General features: G+C 33.1%; 1 protein-coding gene across 4 annotated transcripts; it reads right to left on the bottom strand.

Annotated features, from left to right (window-relative positions):
* Positions 1-5,417: 5,417 nt before the first annotated feature.
* Positions 5,418-12,841, bottom strand: LOC7480727 (mitogen-activated protein kinase 10). Of its 4 annotated transcripts, none has more exons than XM_002300846.3 (10): positions 12,195-12,839; positions 10,343-10,751; positions 9,205-9,332; positions 9,045-9,104; positions 8,401-8,550; positions 8,022-8,177; positions 7,639-7,850; positions 7,415-7,516; positions 6,343-6,512; positions 5,418-6,251 (listed from the first exon to the last, which is right to left on the bottom strand). In XM_002300846.3, exons 1-10 carry the CDS (start codon positions 12,216-12,218, stop codon positions 5,797-5,799), a joined length of 1,866 nt encoding a protein of 621 aa, XP_002300882.2. In that variant the 5' UTR covers positions 12,219-12,839; the 3' UTR covers positions 5,418-5,796. The 4 variants fall into 4 exon arrangements, 3 of the variants coding, with proteins under 3 accessions (XP_002300882.2, XP_024450928.1, XP_052306354.1); XM_024595160.2 differs by lacking the exon at positions 12,195-12,839 and adding an exon at positions 11,430-11,564; XM_052450394.1 differs by lacking the exon at positions 5,418-6,251 and having other exon boundaries at positions 6,343-6,522; positions 12,195-12,841.
* Positions 12,842-20,338: the final 7,497 nt, after the last annotated feature.

Here is a 20,338-nt window from a genome sequence, read left to right as displayed (position 1 = left end):
TTTACCAAGTGAACTTAACAGCTCACAAACATGTATTTTCATTAATTTCTTAAGAGCGAGCTGGATTTACAAATTAAGGTTTTTTTATGTAAAATAATTCTCAAAAAAGAAAAAAAGTTATTTATGTAATAACAAACGAAGCCCACAGGCAAATAGGACAAAAGAAATTAAAGATTATATATATATATATATATTGCCACGTAAACCTTGGGTGATGATGGTCACCTGTGGGATAGGCTCCATGGAGGAGGAAAACGGGTCCACCAAACAAAACAAAGGCAGGAGAGAGCACATGTGATCACATGATTTTCTTGAACCCAACACCACCCATGTGCAGCCCTCTTCCTCTCTCTCTCCTATGATCTTTACCACTACCTCCTCGGCATGGAAACCACGTGGCACTTTTTCAAGGGACCCATCTTGAGCCCCACAAAGAAACTAAACACCCCTTTTTTTCCTTACCACGACGTTTTTTACTATTTCTTTTGTGTTTTTTTTCCTGACTGGATAGAAATATGAAAGTGGAGCTAGCCAGCTAGCTAGGGTGGGTGGTGGTGGACAAGTGGTGACGGTGTGGGAGGAGGGAGGGAGGCAGGGAAGTGAGTGGTGGTGTTTCCAAGAAGGTAGGAGGTGGTTTGGTCATCGGGATTGTGAGAGAGAGATTTTGTGTAGGGGATATGGGGCTCCATGTGATCAAAACCACCTAATCTTTTGTTGGTCTTCCACACTACACGACTGCTTCTTTTATATTTTTATATTCATACCATACAAAATACAAATTTTCTTGGATCAAATCCCACATCTCTGTATCTGTAATTTTATTTTCACTTTTCTTCTTCGTGTGCTGTATTGATTCCGTACTCATTTACGTACATAATGGCAACCTAACACGTTCCATTTATTAATTCTCGTGGACATTGAAAATAATCAGTTTTTTTCTTCGGTTTATCGGCAAGAACATCGAAGTTTTGGTAACATTACTCGTTTCCCACTCTCTTGTTGTATCTGATCCTATCAGTTTATTTTTAAAGCCATTTGGAAGAAAATTGGAGTCGTGGGCTGTCGCTTCGAGCAAACACAATTTAGGGAATTATCACCCTTTGTCGAGTTTGAATTCTTTTTCTTATCACTGTTGCCATTGGCTGAGTCCACTTTTAACAATAAAAAACTCTGTAGTTGTTCCCATTTTCCCAGGACCAATGAAAACGAAAGTGAGTCAAATGATTTTGAACTTTATAGAGGCATAAATCTAGGGTGAATGTTGGTAATCGAATACAATCTAATTGGGCAAAACTAAGTCATTTCAATTGGGATTCGTTACGGGTAAAATAAACTTTTAATAAAAAAATAAATATATAACTTTTAGATTTTTTTAAAAATTCTAATTATAAATAAAAAAATCCATACATGAATTTAACTAAATACATTGAGAACTACTTGTGTCAAGAAATATAAAAAACTGAGTGTTGATACGTTTATTCAACTCCTTTTTGTTACGGGTTGAATAATTTTTTTTTAATATAAAAGAATTAATGTGTAGATATTATTAATATATTTTTTTATATTGAGTAGAAAACTCTCTAGTTATTCCCATTTTCTAAGTTTTTTTTTATAATATTTTTTTAAAATGTAAATTAAAAAATTAAAAACAAACGAAAGTAATTATATATATAGACCAAGTGTAGAGTGATAAATATTTAAAATGTAAAAAATAAAAATATGTTTTTTTCAAAAAAATATTACAAAAAAATAAAAGTAAAAACGGTGATAAATAGACGAAATATACGAGATTTAAAAAAACAAAAAAACACTATTTCCAAATGTATAATGCAGTGGCAAAGTGGGTCCTGGGTTTTATGGGGACAATGCATGCATGCAGATGGGGCCCCTTTGGGAGACAGATAAGTAGGGTTTGATGAACTGATTAATGATGGGGGCAGGAGCACTGGACACATGCATAGCATCGAATTATGTCAACCCATAAATATAATCACAAGAGCAATAGTTGCTCGGTTGGTGGATGGCTTTCGCTGCCACCTCATCTCATCCCTTTTCTCCTGTGTCCAGCATTTTATTTTTATTTTTTCCTGGCGGTGTTTGTCGTTTGAATCCTAAATGCAACGTCTATTCTTTCTAGTTATGCAACGTAAGCATAACACCATGCGCTATGATTGAAAGGAGTGCTGTGTCGAGTTTATTAAACTCGGCACAACACGACGAGTCGATTCTCAATTCTACTTTTCTTTCATGTCAAGTTTAAAAAAATTAATTTAAAATTATCTTGATTTGACATGATTAATAAGTGGGTTCATTTACAGTCCAGTGAAAGACTAATTTGATATTTTTTATAAAAAAATAAAATAATATTATTTTAATTCAATCAGGTTAATTCAGGCAATCCTTTATGATGTACAACGTACCAGTTTTAATAATTTTGGTCGTGTTGTGTTCCAAGAGTTACATTGACTTTTTAGTTTTTCCAAGGCGAATGTCGTGTCAGTTCTTAGCCAATTCGTTTCAATTTAGTTGGGTTAGCTGCTTCAAGTGATTTTTCCGAGTCAAATGTAGAATAATCTGCTTCCTTGTATAGAACAAATGGCTGTCCGATTTATGTGCTAAGAACTAGCCGATTGGTCCAATTTGACCTTCGAAACTAGACTTGCTAATTAATTGGACTAATAGAAGTTAGGTTACAGTTGTGGGATATTTACGAAAGCATGCCACACGTACAATTATGTAATTCTACGATAAAAAGCAGGGTTCATATCCGAATGCTTGGTCATATATGATAAATGTAAACTATCGATTTTTGTAAATGTCTTGAAGTATTACGATTAAACTTCTTCAATTGAGTCTTGGCTACCGAACAGGCAATTCATTTACACTTTAACTAATCATTTGACGAGAAATCTCCTCAGCTCACAATTGTAACTTGGAGAGCCAAACCCCAGAAGCAGACGGGAGAATAGGTTAGGAACTTTGCTCGATAGGAGGACGTCACTGGAGAAATTCCTTGACCGAATGATCAATTGCGAGGCACCAAAACAATTAGCCTGGATTGTGGGGTTCTTTTCAAGAGGGTTCTTTCTCATGTAATAATTTTTTTTAATAAAAAAAACTGTCACAGAGGATTCACTGTGTTTTTAGAAACAATAGTATAATTATTATTTAACACCTTCAACAAAAAAGTCGATGAAATTCGGTTTAAATTAGTTTCTGGTTAATTCAGATTCTAAATAGGTATCCAATATAAATGGCCTTTTAAAATTGAATTGCGTCAAGATTCTCTCTACAAAACGTGCTCGGTGAATTCACATGCGGTCATGAACAGTGAATTAGTAATAGCACAGAGATAGATTTGTCCTCGAATTAATCTATATACATGACATGATCAATTCGAGAACAAAAAAAAATCCCAACGTGATAGTAAAAATGTGCAATTTCTGTCCTTCTGTTTTTATCTGGGAGTTGATCACAAAACTTTTGGAGTTTGGAGAGACGAGGGTTCGACTGGTTACGGTGAAATATCGTTGACAAATGAATGTATTCGAGTCAGTTTCACTCCTCTGAATCTGTATTTACTTAATTAGATTCATTTAAGCTGATATGTAAGTAGATTAAATTAGTGAGATGGCGAGCATTGAGATATTGCACCGATGAAACATACTCATTTTCAGAGAAGATAGCCCTTGTGTTGATCTGCTTGATAACCGTGGACATGGATTGAGAATGGGATTCGTTTCCTTGGCAATCCTCTCGGTGTTCTTTTATCCCTATTACTAGCTGATATTGTGGGGGTCGTTTTGTCCTGTTCAAGCTCTGTTTTTTTTATTTAGCTTGGACTTTTGTTCAATTGCTACCTAAAAAAACAAAGTCAATTACAGAAATATTCTATAATCATTTAAAAAAAAAAGAATAAAACGTTTTGTAATTTCTTTTTTATACTATCAAGAGTTTCAAAAACACAGAAGATTTAAAATGACTGAAAGAGAGTGCAAGGAAAAGCGCAAAAGAGAAACGGATAGTTATTTCTCAAAAAAATTCTCTACCTGCAGTAAGAAAAGTTAAAAGAGAAGATGGAATAGCACAAAAACAATGACAATCGAACCAAGCGAGTTGAATAGGAAATATGGGTAAACCGCATCTTTCAACCGTCTGTCAGGTTTGCATAATTTCTTCCTTTTTATTTTTCCTCGACGACGCGAAATCGCTCGAGTCGGCCCTTCACCAGTCTCCGTCCAGGCTATAAATCCTCGGGCCCATGATCTGCCCCTAGCCCAAGCACCGGGGAAATCCAAGGAAATTTACGCACGGCAAGACTGGAAGTCCAAAGTCCTAACAGTTTATATATATATATATATATATATATATATATATAACAGAGAGAGGAAGAGGGTTGGAAATGCAATTTCATAGTTAGTTTTTTTTTTTTTTTTTCAAGAAGGAACCATCTTGTTTGTTACAAGCCGTGCACAGAAGAGGAAAAACCGATAACATGTTGGGTATATCAAAAGGGCTAATACAAAAGAAATGGTTTCATGTTGTAGTGAAATGGTTTTTATTTTATTATGTGATAAAAAATATAAAAACCAATCTCTAATCGACTCAACACGAAATAATGATAAAGTTTAATAAAAATTCAATATCAAAGAATGTAATTGAAAAAAAAACCATAAAAAATTAAAGGGACACCAAAGAAAAATCCTAGCATTGCTGGAGCTTTTCACAAAACAACCAAGAGCGTAAGCTTGAAATAGACCCGCACACCTGCTCCAATATCTTTTTTTTTTTTAACAAGGGATGGATGATTTTGAATGGCACTCGAGATTAAATAATTCAACAAATTTTGAAATTTTCCTCTTGTATTCCATGAATCAAATGAATGATTCTTAAAATAGGAAAAAATAATAATTAAATTATGCTTTTTTTATGTTTTTGTAAAACTAAATAAAAAATGCTATTATTTTAGTTCCCAGTGAACAATAAATATAGTAATAGGTTCAGTAATTAAGAATGGACTGTCGATGTTTTTCTTGGCTCTGCCTGATGAGTTCCATAGCTTTTTAGCTTGTCTCTTTAACTGCTCATGATATCTATTGATTATCTACGCCTAAACTAATTTTTATTTAAACGTTGTTCGTTTTGTTTTTAAGAAAATAAATCACCCGGCACTTCAACCGAGATATATTTATTTAAATAATATATTGACCTGGTTTATTATTATTATTCATATAAATAAATAAACCGAAACAGCAGATGCTGGGGCTGACCTGAGGAGAGACGCTTCTTTGTTAAACATGGAGTGAGAAATCTCGTGAAGAACGGAAGCTAATTTCTTTTCTTTAATTGTTTCTTTGATGGAGTGCCTTTTCCATTACGAAATTTGCCACTCCACGTTCAACCAGCGCTGCAAATCATTCACAGAAAGAATCTCTTGTCAAGTCATTCGCAACATTTGCTGTTTCTAGGTCTCAAGAATACAGCACAATTCAATATCTAATTGATGAACTGTAGACTTTACAAAACAAAATGCCGTCCAACAACTTCACATTATATCCACAAACTTCCTGTATCCTTATTCCTTAAAGCGATTTTCCTAGACCGAATCTTGCTCTACATGGATTTTTCCACTACTAGACTCAAGACACGTTGATCTTCTGAGTCCTTTTCTAGTGCATCCTTAATTATGCCATATTGAACAATTCCAATCTTTCTGTGAGCAGCTGTCCTTTTTCAGTACATCATTGTCATGCCATATTGAACAGCTCCAACCATTCCGTGAGCAGCTGTACTTTTCTAGTACATCCTTGTCATACCATATTGAACAGTTCCAACCTTTCTGTGAGCAGCTGTAGAGGCGGCAGCGGCAGAAGCACTAATCCCACCGTACTGAGCCTTGGCCTGCAGCAAACTTGTGTCAATCATCACCCGGTCATCCACATGCTCTACCTTGTTCACTCCTATCCGTGTCATAAAAAAAGGGTTGGAGTCTATGTTGATAGCAACATCTGGTGCATATTTGGCTGCCATGCCACATTGCTGGACTTGCTTTTGTGAGGATAAGTCGCTATCAGCTTCCATGGTAGATCGTTCTTGCTTTCCCGAGTTGGATTTACGGTAACAATATGCAGAAGGGGCGGCGTGTGGAGGAAGGACTGCACTTCTGATGTATGTTCTCGGGTCACGGGCATCTTTCACGATGCTCCCATTCTCGTATGATACAACTTGCCCTACAACCTTTCCAGGTTTAGCTACAGAGGCAAATTCAATGGATTATTACACTGGAAATGTAAAACGAAATTCAGTTAGTTGAAAAACCATTGGCAACAAGAAAACGAGTACCCAGTGGAACTCTCTGCTGTGCCTGCAAGGTCCTTGATATATTTACGGGAATTCCTTCAGTGTCTCTGGGATTTTTGTTGTATGCTTCCTCTGCAGTGTGCCGGTCCTTGAAGGAAGCAAGATTCTGTTGTTCTTTGGTAGGGATTGAGCTTGAATGCACAATTGTAGACCTGCACATATCTTTCAAAGATCAGAGAAAAATTAACTGAGCACCAGTGAAATACTTACAAGCCAGGAGAGCGAGTCAGAAAACAAAGAGAGAGGAATCCTCATAAAAAAAATAAACAAAATAAAACACAAACATTTAAATCAACAAAACTCAGCAGCCTTGCTGAAATCCAGAAAATAAAATCCCCTAAAGAGTATCTGAAGCACAATACAAAAAAGCAAAATCAATTATCTTATCCTATAAAAGCATCTGTAAAGATACAGATCTTTCAAACCATCTAAACATACCAAACAACTGCAGACAACACATATCAGGACAAATAATCTAACTCCAAAGATTAAATGCATCAATCCATTCATCCTTCTAACAGTTGCTTTCAATTTCTTCCTCAACACAAATGCAATGGGACAGCTAACAATTCAGAGCAACAACAACGAATAATTTCAATACAGCTAAATTACTGCCACTGCTGTCATAATTGTTTATACTTGCAATAGATTACATGTCACGCAGAACATCACATGTGCCCCAACTACTATAACATCCTGTTATATTCTTATTGAGCTTGTCCCCACACCTCTATCTCTCAACAATCTGTAAAGACTTTAGAAGTTTAGATGAAAAACTGAAAGGACAAAAAATCTGATGATCATTACAACAGTATCCACTAAAGATCATCACTGACTTTCCTATATCAACAATTAGTGAAAACTTCAAAAGTTCAGAAGAAAATGAGAATGCAACCCCATGATCATTAGAAAAGTTACCACTAACATCACTACCTTTCTCTGATCCCCATATATTATGTGACACCATGAACTGCAAAAAGCAAGGCAAAAAAAACAACAAGATCGCAGCAAATAAACAAGAAGACAGCAGAGCAACATGCTTGGATATATTTACCTAGGAAGAGATGCATGCTTTCTTTCAAGAGGAATTACTGGTCCACTTTTACCACCATTTTCCTCAAGATGTGCAAACTGCTTTCTGAATTGATCAACGGCACTGTGTACACCACCAAAAGTCAGGGGAAAGCGGAAGCAGACAGAAAGTTGAGTAAACTGTCTCCAAAAGCCAAAAAAATAAATGTAAAAGAAGAAGAAGAGGGGAGTCTCAAAAGCTAGAACCTTGGATAAAGAAAGTTAGTCCTCTCAGTTCCATTTAAATAGTCCTTGAGCAGTTGAGGATGGTATTCCAGTATCTCCCGAAAAATTAGCTCTCGTACATCCTCCTTTGTAACTCTTCGCCTCTCAAACTCAAACTCCATCTTTGTTATTGGCTGGCAGGAAGGCTCCCTCTCTACTCTTGCCAATCCCTTGAAGTAAGGATCTGCCAGTGCCTGAAAAAATATAAGCAGGCCAAAATCATTCAACAGATTAGCCATGTTAAAGGATTAAGAAAGAATAATATGCAGTAATCTGAATGCAATGCAGAAACACAAGCAGAAGGGTTCAGCAAAGGATGGCATAAAATTTCAGAGAAAGTCAATAGATTTTGTAGAGGAACACACCTCTTCAGCGGTTGGACGATCTTTGGGGTCAAAAGCAAGTAGCCTTTCCAACAATCGTAGTGCCAAAGGATCAGCATTGGGAAATTTCTGTGCGAGTGGAACAGGCTGCTTTTTCCTCATGCTGGTTAAATATCTCCTTGCCTTATCATTTCGAACCTGGATTCATAAAGACAAAAAAACAGTAAATACCATAAAATATACAATGTGTTCATTTTGTGTTTTATTAAGGCTGAGCATGCGTGCCTTTTTTTTTGGGCGGGGGGGGGGGGGGGGGGGGGTTATTGATGGGGTTGAAGATATGACAATAATATATGTCCAGAACAAATGGCATGAATATATCCAGAACAAAATGCAAAATTCATCGCAACTTTGCACTTACCAGAGAGATTGTATCCAATGATGGTGTGCCAAGTAGATCAGTCATCAAGTCCAACTGGTGAACTACATTTTTGCCAGGGAAAAGTGGTTTCCCTGTTAGTACTTCAGCAAAAATGCAGCCTATACTCCATATATCAATTGCTGGTGTATACTGCAACCAGATGCCATTAAAAAAATTAGAAAAACTGTAGAATTAAACCATATTGACAATTTTACAGTTAAAATTCCAAGAATGCCAGTTTTTTCCACTGAACAATAACTCTGTTTACATTAAATCCATTGACAGGAAACCTTCTCTGGCTCTCGCCCTCAGAATTATGAACTAACAATCCAAAACAAAAATCAATGATTGATGAAAGTTTACAGATAAAACTCCAACATACAAAATTGAACAATAGAACTACTGGTGTTTTTTATAGAATTAAGAGATCAACACATCTACGCCTGCTTCCTCGATCTTTCAGAACAAAAACAGTTTCACATCTAGTATCAATACTTAATTAAAGGATCGATGTTTTCAGCAATAACACAAGAATACAGGCAGAAAAATCATTTTCCATCTGCAAACCGGGGCACCAACTAACAATTTTAACAACTATAAAATTGTCAAACCTATGTGTTCAAAACCATTTGGTTTGGATATACCTTGGAGAAAAAGGACCCACAGAGTTCAGGAGCTCTATACCATCTTGTAGCAACATAATCCTGTAAATTTACACAAGTTTTAAAGTCAATGCTCCCTGTTCCTATTAGATTTATTGAGCAAATATAAGCACATCAGGGACCTAATATGTTAGAAGAGTACCGTCCAGAATATTGTCGAGGGCGTGTCATTGAAAGCAACTCTTGCTAACCCAAAATCACAGATTTTAAGCTTACAGTTTGCATTTGCCAATATATTTTTTGGCTTTAAATCTCGATGATAAACATTTGCTGGAGCCAAGTAGATAAGAGTTAGATATATGCCACATCCTCAACAAATGGAAATAAAAAAACAGAACAAAGAAGGTAGATGTGGACAGAGCAACTATATAACAAGGAATGCAGTCACCGCAGTAATACCAGAGAAAGAAAATACAAATTGTCAAACTTATTGTCAATCTAAAAGCTAATGTATTACAAGAACACATTTTGAAAGAGGAACCAATAACACCGATACCAGAAAAAAAAAATGCAAAATGACACCTTGCAACCATTTATCCACAGCTCCATGAGCAATTCAAATTGATTTACAAATTGCCATGATCTTTTCTTGTGCCGTGAATGCATGTCGATTGAGATAAGTGATCTATAAATGTCACTCCCATGATTTATGCATGATATCCAAGCAGCCATTGATGAAGCTCCTAGAAAGAACTAGTAGGAAAGGTGAGGTCTGGTGGGGAGAAGACAATGGAGGCTAGTTCATTCTGTTTCTGATCCTAAAGAAGGAGTTTTATAGAGAACTTGGCCATTACCACATATACAAATAGGACTGGGTGCACCTACTCAATGTTAATGGGTTTAAGGACCAAATCCCATGAGTTTCCGATTAAGTGTCATATAAAACCCTCTTTTAGAAGCTTAAACCTGCAGTGTGCGTAGTAGCCTCCAGTGCGTTCTCATTCCAAACTCTAACACCATGCAATCATCCCTAAGAGAACAATCAATGGCTCCTCATATTTGGTTAATAAATCATGAAGGGGAATTTTATCTCCTCTTGATCCACACATTCATGACACATGAAGAGGTTGTGGTGGTTGTAAAGCAAACTGAAATGCTTATAGGACGGCAAGTGTGTAGGTAACCATTAAGGCAGGCTTCCACCAAATTTTCCTTTATTGGTATTGAAGCAATGGGCCTCTTTTATTTTTATAATATCAGGAAACAATTAATGAATGTGCACATAGGCTTTTGCTGGAATTAAGTAAATGTTCTCATCAAAGAGATAAACAATATTGTACCTGTGTGGATATATTTTAATGCACGAAGTAGCTGGTAAAGAAAAAATTGATAGTGCTCTCGTGTCAAGTCATCATTGGCTTTGATGACTTGATGAAGATCCGACTCCATGAGCTCAAAAACAACATAGATATCTTTAAAATCCCTTCTTGAAGGTGGTAGCATAATGTGTTTAATTTCCACAATATCAGGATGTCTTAGGAGCCTGAGCAGCTTTATCTCACGCAATATACGAGCAGCATCAGAAATGTGTTCGAAAATATCATGAATCTTCTTTATTGCCACTTTCTCACCGGTGTGAGTGTCAATTGCAGAGCAAACAACACCATAACTGCCTTTCCCAATAACTTCCTGAATTTTGTACCTATTGGCATCACCATATTCAGAGAAAAAGTCCATCTCTGTTGAATTCTGCAACATAGGAACCCGAGTTAGTTGAGAAGACCAACACATTTAATAAGATCAATAAACATTTCTATGCCTTTTTCAACTGTATGACACTAATCATGTCTGACAAGTTTATATTTTCTATTTGATATCTTCTTTTACTATGCTCAACAGCATGAAAATCAGTGCCCATGAGTCTTGGATCAAATGCAACTGTTCATATACTACTGATTCCAGCATGTGCCACTTCAGATGAATGATACTGATTCCAGCATGTGCCACTTCAGATGAATGACTCTTGCATCTTATGAAGAAATGGCAGACCTCTTAAGGATCCCTTAAGTAAAATTGAACAAAATGATACCCACATTGTAAATTTTATAAACATGGAAGTTTCTTATTCAAATGTCAAATGAATTCTAACTAGTAAAGGACAATCCAATCAAAATTGATATTTTTTTATAAAAAAAAATTGCATCTGTCCTTCACACCGTAATTTTTACTTTATTTTCCAGTGGTTCCATGTGATCAAAACCCTTGTTTTCTTCTTTGAAACAATAATGGCTGTGGGCAAGAAAATGAGAATTCATAAAAGCATAGAAAGGAGAAAAAGAAAAGGAATGTAATGCAAATAGTTTGAAGTAATGAGTACGTAACACTGAAATTCTTACAATAAGAACAGCAAATAAACTGAATTCTTACAAGTTCACTCTCCCAAATCCAGAATCAATAAGAACAACAATAGGTATCTCAACAACCATAACATCAAACTAGCAGCCTCAAAATCTCCGCAACGAATTCATCAGTTTCCACTTGTACAAAATCAGAATAGAAGGAAAGTAAATCCAAGTCAAAACATTTTACACTGAAGATGAAGTGGGGCAGAAAATTCCAAAAAAAGTATAAAAATCAAAACTATTTATTGATGAAAAAAATCCAGGTCAAGACAATCTATAGATGAAAAAAATCTACTGATAAAAGAATCAAATCCAATTATAAAATGAGAGATAAAAGTGCTATTTAATGAAATCATAGGGAAGCATGTGCGTTTAAGTCAGCGGATAACATTCACACAAAACAAAGAGAAACCCACTTCTCTAGAAAGAAATTCACATTCAATGATACCGTTACCAATACAAAAAATAAAAATAATTCCAAAGTATCTCCCATTAAGAAAACAGAAAAAACATAAATTAATTCTTTTATTATGTATTGAAAAAAAAACATATAGATAATCATATAAATTGCTCCATAGCTTAACTACCAAACACACTAATTCAATCTGCAAAAATAATCACAACTCTTAATTATTCACAATTTTCTTCATCTAATGATGTTCCCTTCTTTCCTCTCTTTTTAATGCATATTTTACCAAAAACACTTTTAACACAAACAACACAGTTAATTCTGAATCAAAATGTTGAAATTCACATCCAAAACAATAAAAAAAAACAGTCTTAATTTCACCTTTTTTCTCTGATCTTGCTGCATATTTTTTGTCTCCAGTTCCAAAACTTCAACCAAAAACCCCAAAAAGAATAAAAAAATAAAACAGTTTCCCTCCACCAAAATCCGAAACTTTTTAAATCAGATGATATTGGGAAACAGATTACAGATCCTCAATTAAGCAAATCAATCAAAGTTGATGAACCGCATTTTCCCCGTCTCCCCCGGCTATCCCACCTTATTATCCTGCTCGAATCCTTCACCGGACGTACATTCAAAGCCAATCCCCTTCTTCATAGACTCCTCCTCCAAATCCCCTCCCTCCAATATATATAATAACAATTACTACAATAAACCAACAGCCACCGTCTCTTTTTGACAACTCAGTAACAACAACAACGATGAAAAGTCCTCGTCTTGCATTTCTTATTCTATCAATCGCTACTCTAACTAACCTAGCCCCAAAAAAATATTTTGTTGAGTTAACAGAACGGAACTGCTTTCGGGTTTGCGTGTAGAGCCGTATTTTGAATTTGGTAAGAGAATTTATAGTGTCTGTGAGGGTTTTTGAGTGTGGAGAAATGCGAGATCTGTACACCGACCGACACGAAGCTCAAAGTAGTAAAAAAAATAAAGAGTAAAAAGGGGATTGTGAGGGGAGATAAAACAGGGAGGGAGGGAGAGGTTTATATGGCATGTATCTAGGGGTATTTTTGGGGTTTTGATGCTTTATTTCCTACTTATACATTATTATTGTTTTTTTATTAATTGATAGGATTAGATTTATGCCGTATGAATGAACGGATAAATAAAAGGATTTGAATACGGATATGGCATCGGAGTGTAATTATATCTGGTTATATAGGGGTAGAAATGGTATGGGGTTGTGTTTTGGCCGGTGGGGTGGAATTGAGAAAGAGGATTAGGCGCAAGTGTTTGTATGGTTTCATGGACACGTTTTCTGACACGTGGCGAGATCATGGAGTTTTGAGTGAAGAATCGGTGGGGCATAAACATGGATGGTGATCATGAACTTTTTTTTTTTTTGAGATGGAAACAATTTGTGCCTTGGTAAAAGGTTTTTGCATGCGATTTGACCGTTTATGTTTTATAATATATCAATGGGTTAGGCTAGGGTTGGATTATTATTTTTAAATAAAAACAACTATTTCAGCATTATTGATGTATTTTTTAATTAAAAATAATACTAGTTAAAAGAAGAATATTAGGTGATTGGGAGTGATATTGAAAATAAATATATTCAACTAAAAAATAAATAATAAAAACTAAATTAAGTCTATTACGGTCAGCTTCTCAAGACATACAATCTAATTATAAAATCAAAATAACTTTATGAAAAGTAATTAAAAAAATTATGAAACCCAATTAAAAACATATTCAGGTTTAAAAAGAACAAAAATAATAAATAGAATCAATTTATGTTAACTTGTCAAACTTGCAACTCGGATCATGAAATGAGGATAATTTCATAAAAAACAAATAAAAAAATATAAAACTCATTTTCCAACCAAACCAAACCAATATTGAATGATAAAATAAAAAATCTATTAAAAAATAATAACTCAAGTTAACTCGAGTTAATCTATTAAATTTATAATTTATATCACGAGATCATGATAAATTCATATATAAAAAAAATAAAACCTCACTTTTAACAAATCTATTGTTAAGAGTTTAAATTTTTAAAAAAAAATCTATGAAACTTGTATATAAACCAGCATAAAAAAATATATAAAATAGAGTTTTCAAAATAACAAACCAAAATACTATTAAAATAAATAATATTTTAAGGATGTCGCTACAGCTAGTGTTTTGTTAATATTAATAAATATAAATGGAGTGAAACAAGGATTAAAATGGTAATTGATAGTGTTAATATAAAATTGAAGATCAATAATTAAAGAAATTTAAGTTTTTTTTTTAAATACATCAGTTCAATTTAATGTAAAAACAAAAGATTTTAATCTCATACATTTTAACGTATAATAAAAAAAGTCGGGGCGACAATAAAATTAATTGTTCTTCCTTGCGAATATTTTCAAGGAACAAATATTGGGTTTTAGTGTCTAGATGGGACGTCTTTGAAATATAAAACAACGATTATATTGTCAGACAACACAATTCACTTGTGGAGTTGGAATTGATGTGTTGTCGAAAATTCAGATAATTAGATAAGTCAGCCTCTTTATTTAATTTATAATCATGCATGCGTATAAAAACAAATGGTACATTGAGTAAATATACAAACCTGTAAAAAAAACATATAAGAAGAACAATTATATCATATGTGATTGCTGGTTAAGGTCCTTGTAAGAAATACAATCTAAAAACTTTTTGTGGTTATGATTAATTTTTTGTTTTGTATGCTTTCTTGGACATTGTTAGGTGTAAAATGATTTTCCTCAATAATGTTTTTAGTATTTCAGCAATTTTTTTATTTAAATACGTGTTTTACAAACTCAAATGAATGATACTTAATATTTTTCTACAATTATCAAACCTAAGCTATATATATAATAAGGAAGGAAAAAAAAAAAAAAACAGGTCTCTAGAAAGACCAACAACCAAGGAAAAAAAACCCCTTAAAATTCTTAGTATCTTTTCTCTTTTCCGTATTTACAAGACTTGAATACTAAAATATTAATATTTATAGTTCATGAAATACTTATAATTTATGAATATTCATGGTTCATAAAATTTTTATAATTCATAGATATTTATAATTCATTAAACAATTAATAAATATTCAAGTCCATGAATATTCATAGATAAAATTAATGAGTATTTAAATTCATGAATGTTCCTGGCTCATGTTAAATACATTCATTCATATAACACAATTCATGTACTAATATATTTTAAGAACTAAAAATAAATTATTAATCAAATAGAAATTTAATAGCAAAAGATATTTTTCATTAATCAAACTTAAATTCAAACTCATGAGACCACGTGCTTATAGCATATTCCATAAAACTATTTCGGTTTTGAAACTTTTATTATTCAAATATTTATTGAGAATAATTTATTATTAGTATTTAAATAGTTTTTAAAACATGTTAATATTTAATATTAAAGTGTTTATGCTATATCACAAAATTCAATATGATATTAATTTTGAATAAAAGCGAATGATTTTACTTTAAAAATAAACCTCATTGTTATTCTATGTTCTTCGGAATCAAATGGACCCATGTTTTAATGACTCGGCTGAAATTGTATAAACTTTTATATTTTTTTTTATAAATAAAGTCATCAATCAAACTAGTCTATGATTAAACATTCAAATAAGTGTCTTGCCTGATTTGAATGAATTAACTATAAAAATTCGAACATCTCACCTACAATCCTTCAATAAAACGAGAAAAAAAATCTTTGGCCAAGTTAATTTTATTCATTTCATAATCATAGATTGGATACGCAATTTAAAAATGAGTCCATTCAAATGATCCCGATTTTTTTTAATTAATATCATAATGTCATAATCCAAGAATTTTGAAGTGAAATACTTGAGATTAGGATGGCTCTTGACCCTCTTTTTTCCTATCTTGTCGAGTGGAACGTGGCTCTCTCGGCTTAGATTTAGAACGGAGTTGCTCCGAATTTGATATTGAATCCAGCCTTTGATTTGCTGTTGAATATTATATTTTCGACTATAATATTACATCTTTGGGTCCATGTATGCTACCAAATTACAAACTTATGCTCTCTGCCATTGTTATACTCTACGGGAATGATTCCCTGTAGATCAAATTAAATATCACCTACCTATGTATGAGAGCTGAAAAATATTTAACGAGCAATTAATGTCGATGCATAATTATAAATGCTACATAAAATCACATCCACTTGCTTTATTTCTGCATCTCTTCAAAGGATTCCATGGATGTTCGAACATCAACTAATTCCTAAATCAAAGCATCCCCGCAATCTAATTCTCAATTTCCCGCAGGCTCTGGTTACAATCCTAAGTAGTTTCTGCTTCGTTCGGTTCTGTGATATGTGTTTCAATTTATTTTTTAAAATGTTTTTATTTAAAAATAAAATAAAATAAATGTATTTTTAGTTGTTTTTCAGTATTTTTGATATGTTAATGTAAAAAAATATACTATTTTAATATTTTTTAAATTAAAAGGTACATTTATAAAAATAATATACATAGCATTATCAAATACGCTATGAAATTAGTTTTTCCAGGCTTTTGGGGTGAAAAAATCAGGTATCTATTGGACATTTTTTTTAATTAAATAATCTACCACGTGCTTCACGTGTTTTATGTTACCGGGTATAGTTGACCAACACGGTTTCCATTAATTAATAATTCGTTTAATCTTTTTTTATATGACAAGACAATAAACACCTTGAGTGAACTTGTAGTCACCACATGAAAAACTTGCAACGCGTTAGTTTAACCTATCCGGCAGATGAAAACGAGCCACTCACCGAATACTTGCCCTCCTATTTGGACGTTTTACCCTACTTGAATTGACGCCTATTTATTTTTATATTTATAAAAATTATTTCTTTAAAAAAATTAAATTTTTTAATTTTTTTTCTTACTTCAAATTAAAAGTATTTTAAAATTATTTTAATATACTGATATTAAAAATAAAAAAAATATTATCTTAAAATATTTTTAAATATAAAATATTTTAAAAAACAACTATTAATTAGTGATAGTGATAGCAACCTCGCTATTTTGGCTTGGGTTGCAAAGAGAAAAGCTTAACCTTTTTACAATGCTTCCAAGTTAGAACAACTACGCTCCCAGTGCTTTTATGTGGCTGATATTGACTGCAAACACTAAGATCTGGTGGTGGAATTGTTGCTGGTGCTGTAAGACTTTTTTTCTCGTAGTTGTTTTCTGTTTAAAATAATATGTTTAGTTAAGCTGTGTTTTGTTTCGAAGGAATATCACTTGATCGTGACTAGGGGCAAGTGCTATTAAAAGAAATAATTAATTATCTGAATTTCTCGAACAAATCCTGGTAAAAAATTCTGAAAATCTCTGAAGAAATAAAAATTAATCTAGATAATTCTCCGAGACAAGTTTCAAAGAAAATCGAGAAGGGGAGAGAATTCCAGGATACACTGAATTGCTCGAAATTCTTTGTATACTTTTTAATTCATTATCATATAAGTAAATAGTCTAAGCCTCGTTATTTCTAAAGATGAACAAATGTTATTCTTTTTTAATCCTGTAATCATCTTCATCCTTCTTCTTTTTTTAATAAGATTTAAAATTTTTATATATAAAAAATAAAAAACAAAGGCTTTAGCTACATATGTTATAGCGAAAAAATAAAGAAAAATAAAAAATAAATCCTCATGACATGACTGCTGGAACACCAACAGCATAAACCATCAAAAATCAAATCATTATAGTCTAAGACGAGATATATTCATGATTTCTATATAGATGAATATCTGTATATTATAATGGATTATTCAGATTCCTGATCCACTTTACAACAAAATAGAATATATATACCACAAAATATCCTCCCAAATAAGCTGTTTTCATTAAACATCAATTTGTTCTTGGTATTTTAAAGAGTCCAAACAATACTGAATATAAAACCACACCAAACAAATCTTCCGAACTGATAGTGATCATCTTGCAAAAAGCCTTGCCATTAACATTAAAGGTCATCCAAGTCACAAGGCATTATCCAATTGAAGCCTCTTCATGTTATAATTTTATTTCAAAGTTTCGAAGCCGCCGGCCATTGTAATCATCTTCATCTATTCATGCACTGGTGTTATTAAGCTATTCGTGTAATCCTGAGGGATATAACTTACTGGTCAGGTTCTAGGTTTACTTCCTTAAGATCACCAGTTCGAGTCTCACAAACCTCAGGGTCACTGGAGACTTACATGATCGTTAACTTTAGGGCCCGTGAGATTAGTCGAGTTGCGCGCAAGCTCATCCGGATACCCACATTAATAATAATAAAAAAAAAACCTTTTGGTGTACATAAAAAGTTCACAAACAAGCCCAATACTATATAGATATAAATACCTACCCCGTCTCCAGAATATTTATATTTTTCCATTTCACAAAATTAAAATTAAAATACGTGACTAATTAATTAATCACATCCACGTAGAGTAAGGACACCGTTGGCAAGTATTTTAAAAGCTAGCACAAATAAAGGGAAGAGGTGTGAGTGGATTTGTAGTCACCGTCCACTTGAAAAGCTATTGCATATATCAATCAAATAAAGGGAGAGCATAGGTTGAGGGTAGGCTGGTGCTTATAGCAACCAGCCCAGCTCTGGATTTTAAAATCTTTAAAGGATGTGAAATTAGCCATCTCCTTCAACCCTTTACCTTTTTCTTTTTGTATTTCTTGGGCTGACAGGAAAATGGCTGGACGTGAAATCTCAATCAATAATATCTTCGGAAGAGGAGTCCCACGCTAAACACCCATTTGTCAACTCTAGGGACACTCTACTTCACGTTTTCAAGATCTCCCGAGCAATCTCATGATTGTGTCTCGAGTTATAATGTGTAAACGCTAGATCTACAAGGATCTTATATAAACGATGCTGTATTCGGATAAGTATTTAGAACTTGAACTTGATTGTTCTTTGATTGTAAAGGAGAGCTGATTGCTTAATTAAATAACTGGGCATTGGGAATTTGATAATTTCAATGTTATAAATGGAGCCCGTGATCAAATTTGTATACAAGTCCACCGTACCAGCTTGCTTAATCATTACCATATGGCAATAAAAGACATTCCTAAATCATATTATTTCGCGTTTTAGCTAATTTATTTGAAACATGTTTTTGCTGTGGATTGTATTTTTTTGAAAAAAAAATATATTAACGTGTTTTTTATATAAAAAAATTATAATTGTAAATAAAAAAAACTTATGCAATTAAGTATCTAATTAAATAAATCAATAATTATACATGTAAATAAATAAACAATAATAATAACTAAAAGCAAAATTAAAAAAAAAAGATAAATATAGATCATGTTGTTTAATTTTGTAATTTAACATATTTATTTAGTTGTGTTTGTTAAACTTTTTTATTAAAATTAATTTTTTATTTAATTAAACAGTAATAAAAATAAACAAATACATAAGAAACTAATTGATTAAAATAAAATAAAAAAATAACTCAAGTTGCTTAATTTTTCATACATATATACACGCCTGCTGTTTCAATTTGGTTTGTTTTTTTTTTCTATAACAACTTGGCAGGTTGCTTAATTTTTTTCAGGAGCTAGGCAGTAGCTGAAGACAACGAACAGTTGAACTAGAGCAGCAAGTAGCGAATATTTACGCATATATTTCTTCTCTCAATTGACATGTCGTGAGTGTACCACCAGCAAAATGATTAAAGAAAGACTTGCTGGCTCATGATTTAACAGCTGAACTCCCTTTTCCGGCACCATTGCATGTGAAAGATGCCTAAAAGGCTAAAACTTGCCCGTCAAAAGGTAGATCCCCTGTCATTCGACCATTTTGTTCTTCTGTTTATAAACAGAGGGGCGGAGGATAAAGCTAGAAACTTGAAATCTTTATCCATCTCCGGCCTCGAATATCCAGCCCCGTGATAATACAAATTAAGTTGCCGCCCCTAACATGTTTATCATGTGTTTACAGCTTTGACATTTTTATGCGAAGGTACCAAGTGATGATTCCTTGAAATAAACCTCCCATGTTCAAGATTTCTGCTTCTGTTCTATCTTAATCAAATCTGTGATGAGTTAATGACACTGTTCCATGTGATGATTCCTGCAGCACGACATTAAACATGAAATGGCGATTCGAAATAAGTTTTTACAGTGCTGCCGACAGGACGGCATTGCTTTGCTAAGCCAATCATGCTTCTCTGGTTGTTGGGGAAATAAAACTAATAAAGATTTTGAATCTCCGAGGGGAGAAAAAAAACAGGGGAAATAATGAGATCCAAAGTCTACGGAGGAGAGAGACATCTGAACATCAAACTTTTTGCATCAACTATTATATTATATTCGTGGGATTGTTTTTTAATAGGTTTTTTATTTGATGTTCAAAATAATAAAAAATTATTTAAAACCAAAAATATTATTATCTTTTAAAAACATGATTACGCTGTAATAACAAAAGTGATCTTAAAATGTATTTGTATTTGTAATTTAATTA

This window comes from Populus trichocarpa, chromosome 2, assembly GCF_000002775.5.
Source record: "Populus trichocarpa isolate Nisqually-1 chromosome 2, P.trichocarpa_v4.1, whole genome shotgun sequence".
Taxonomy (NCBI): domain Eukaryota; kingdom Viridiplantae; phylum Streptophyta; class Magnoliopsida; order Malpighiales; family Salicaceae; genus Populus; species Populus trichocarpa.
The sequence above is the reverse complement of the archived record's forward strand: the minus strand, read 5'-3'. Positions and strand labels throughout refer to the sequence as shown.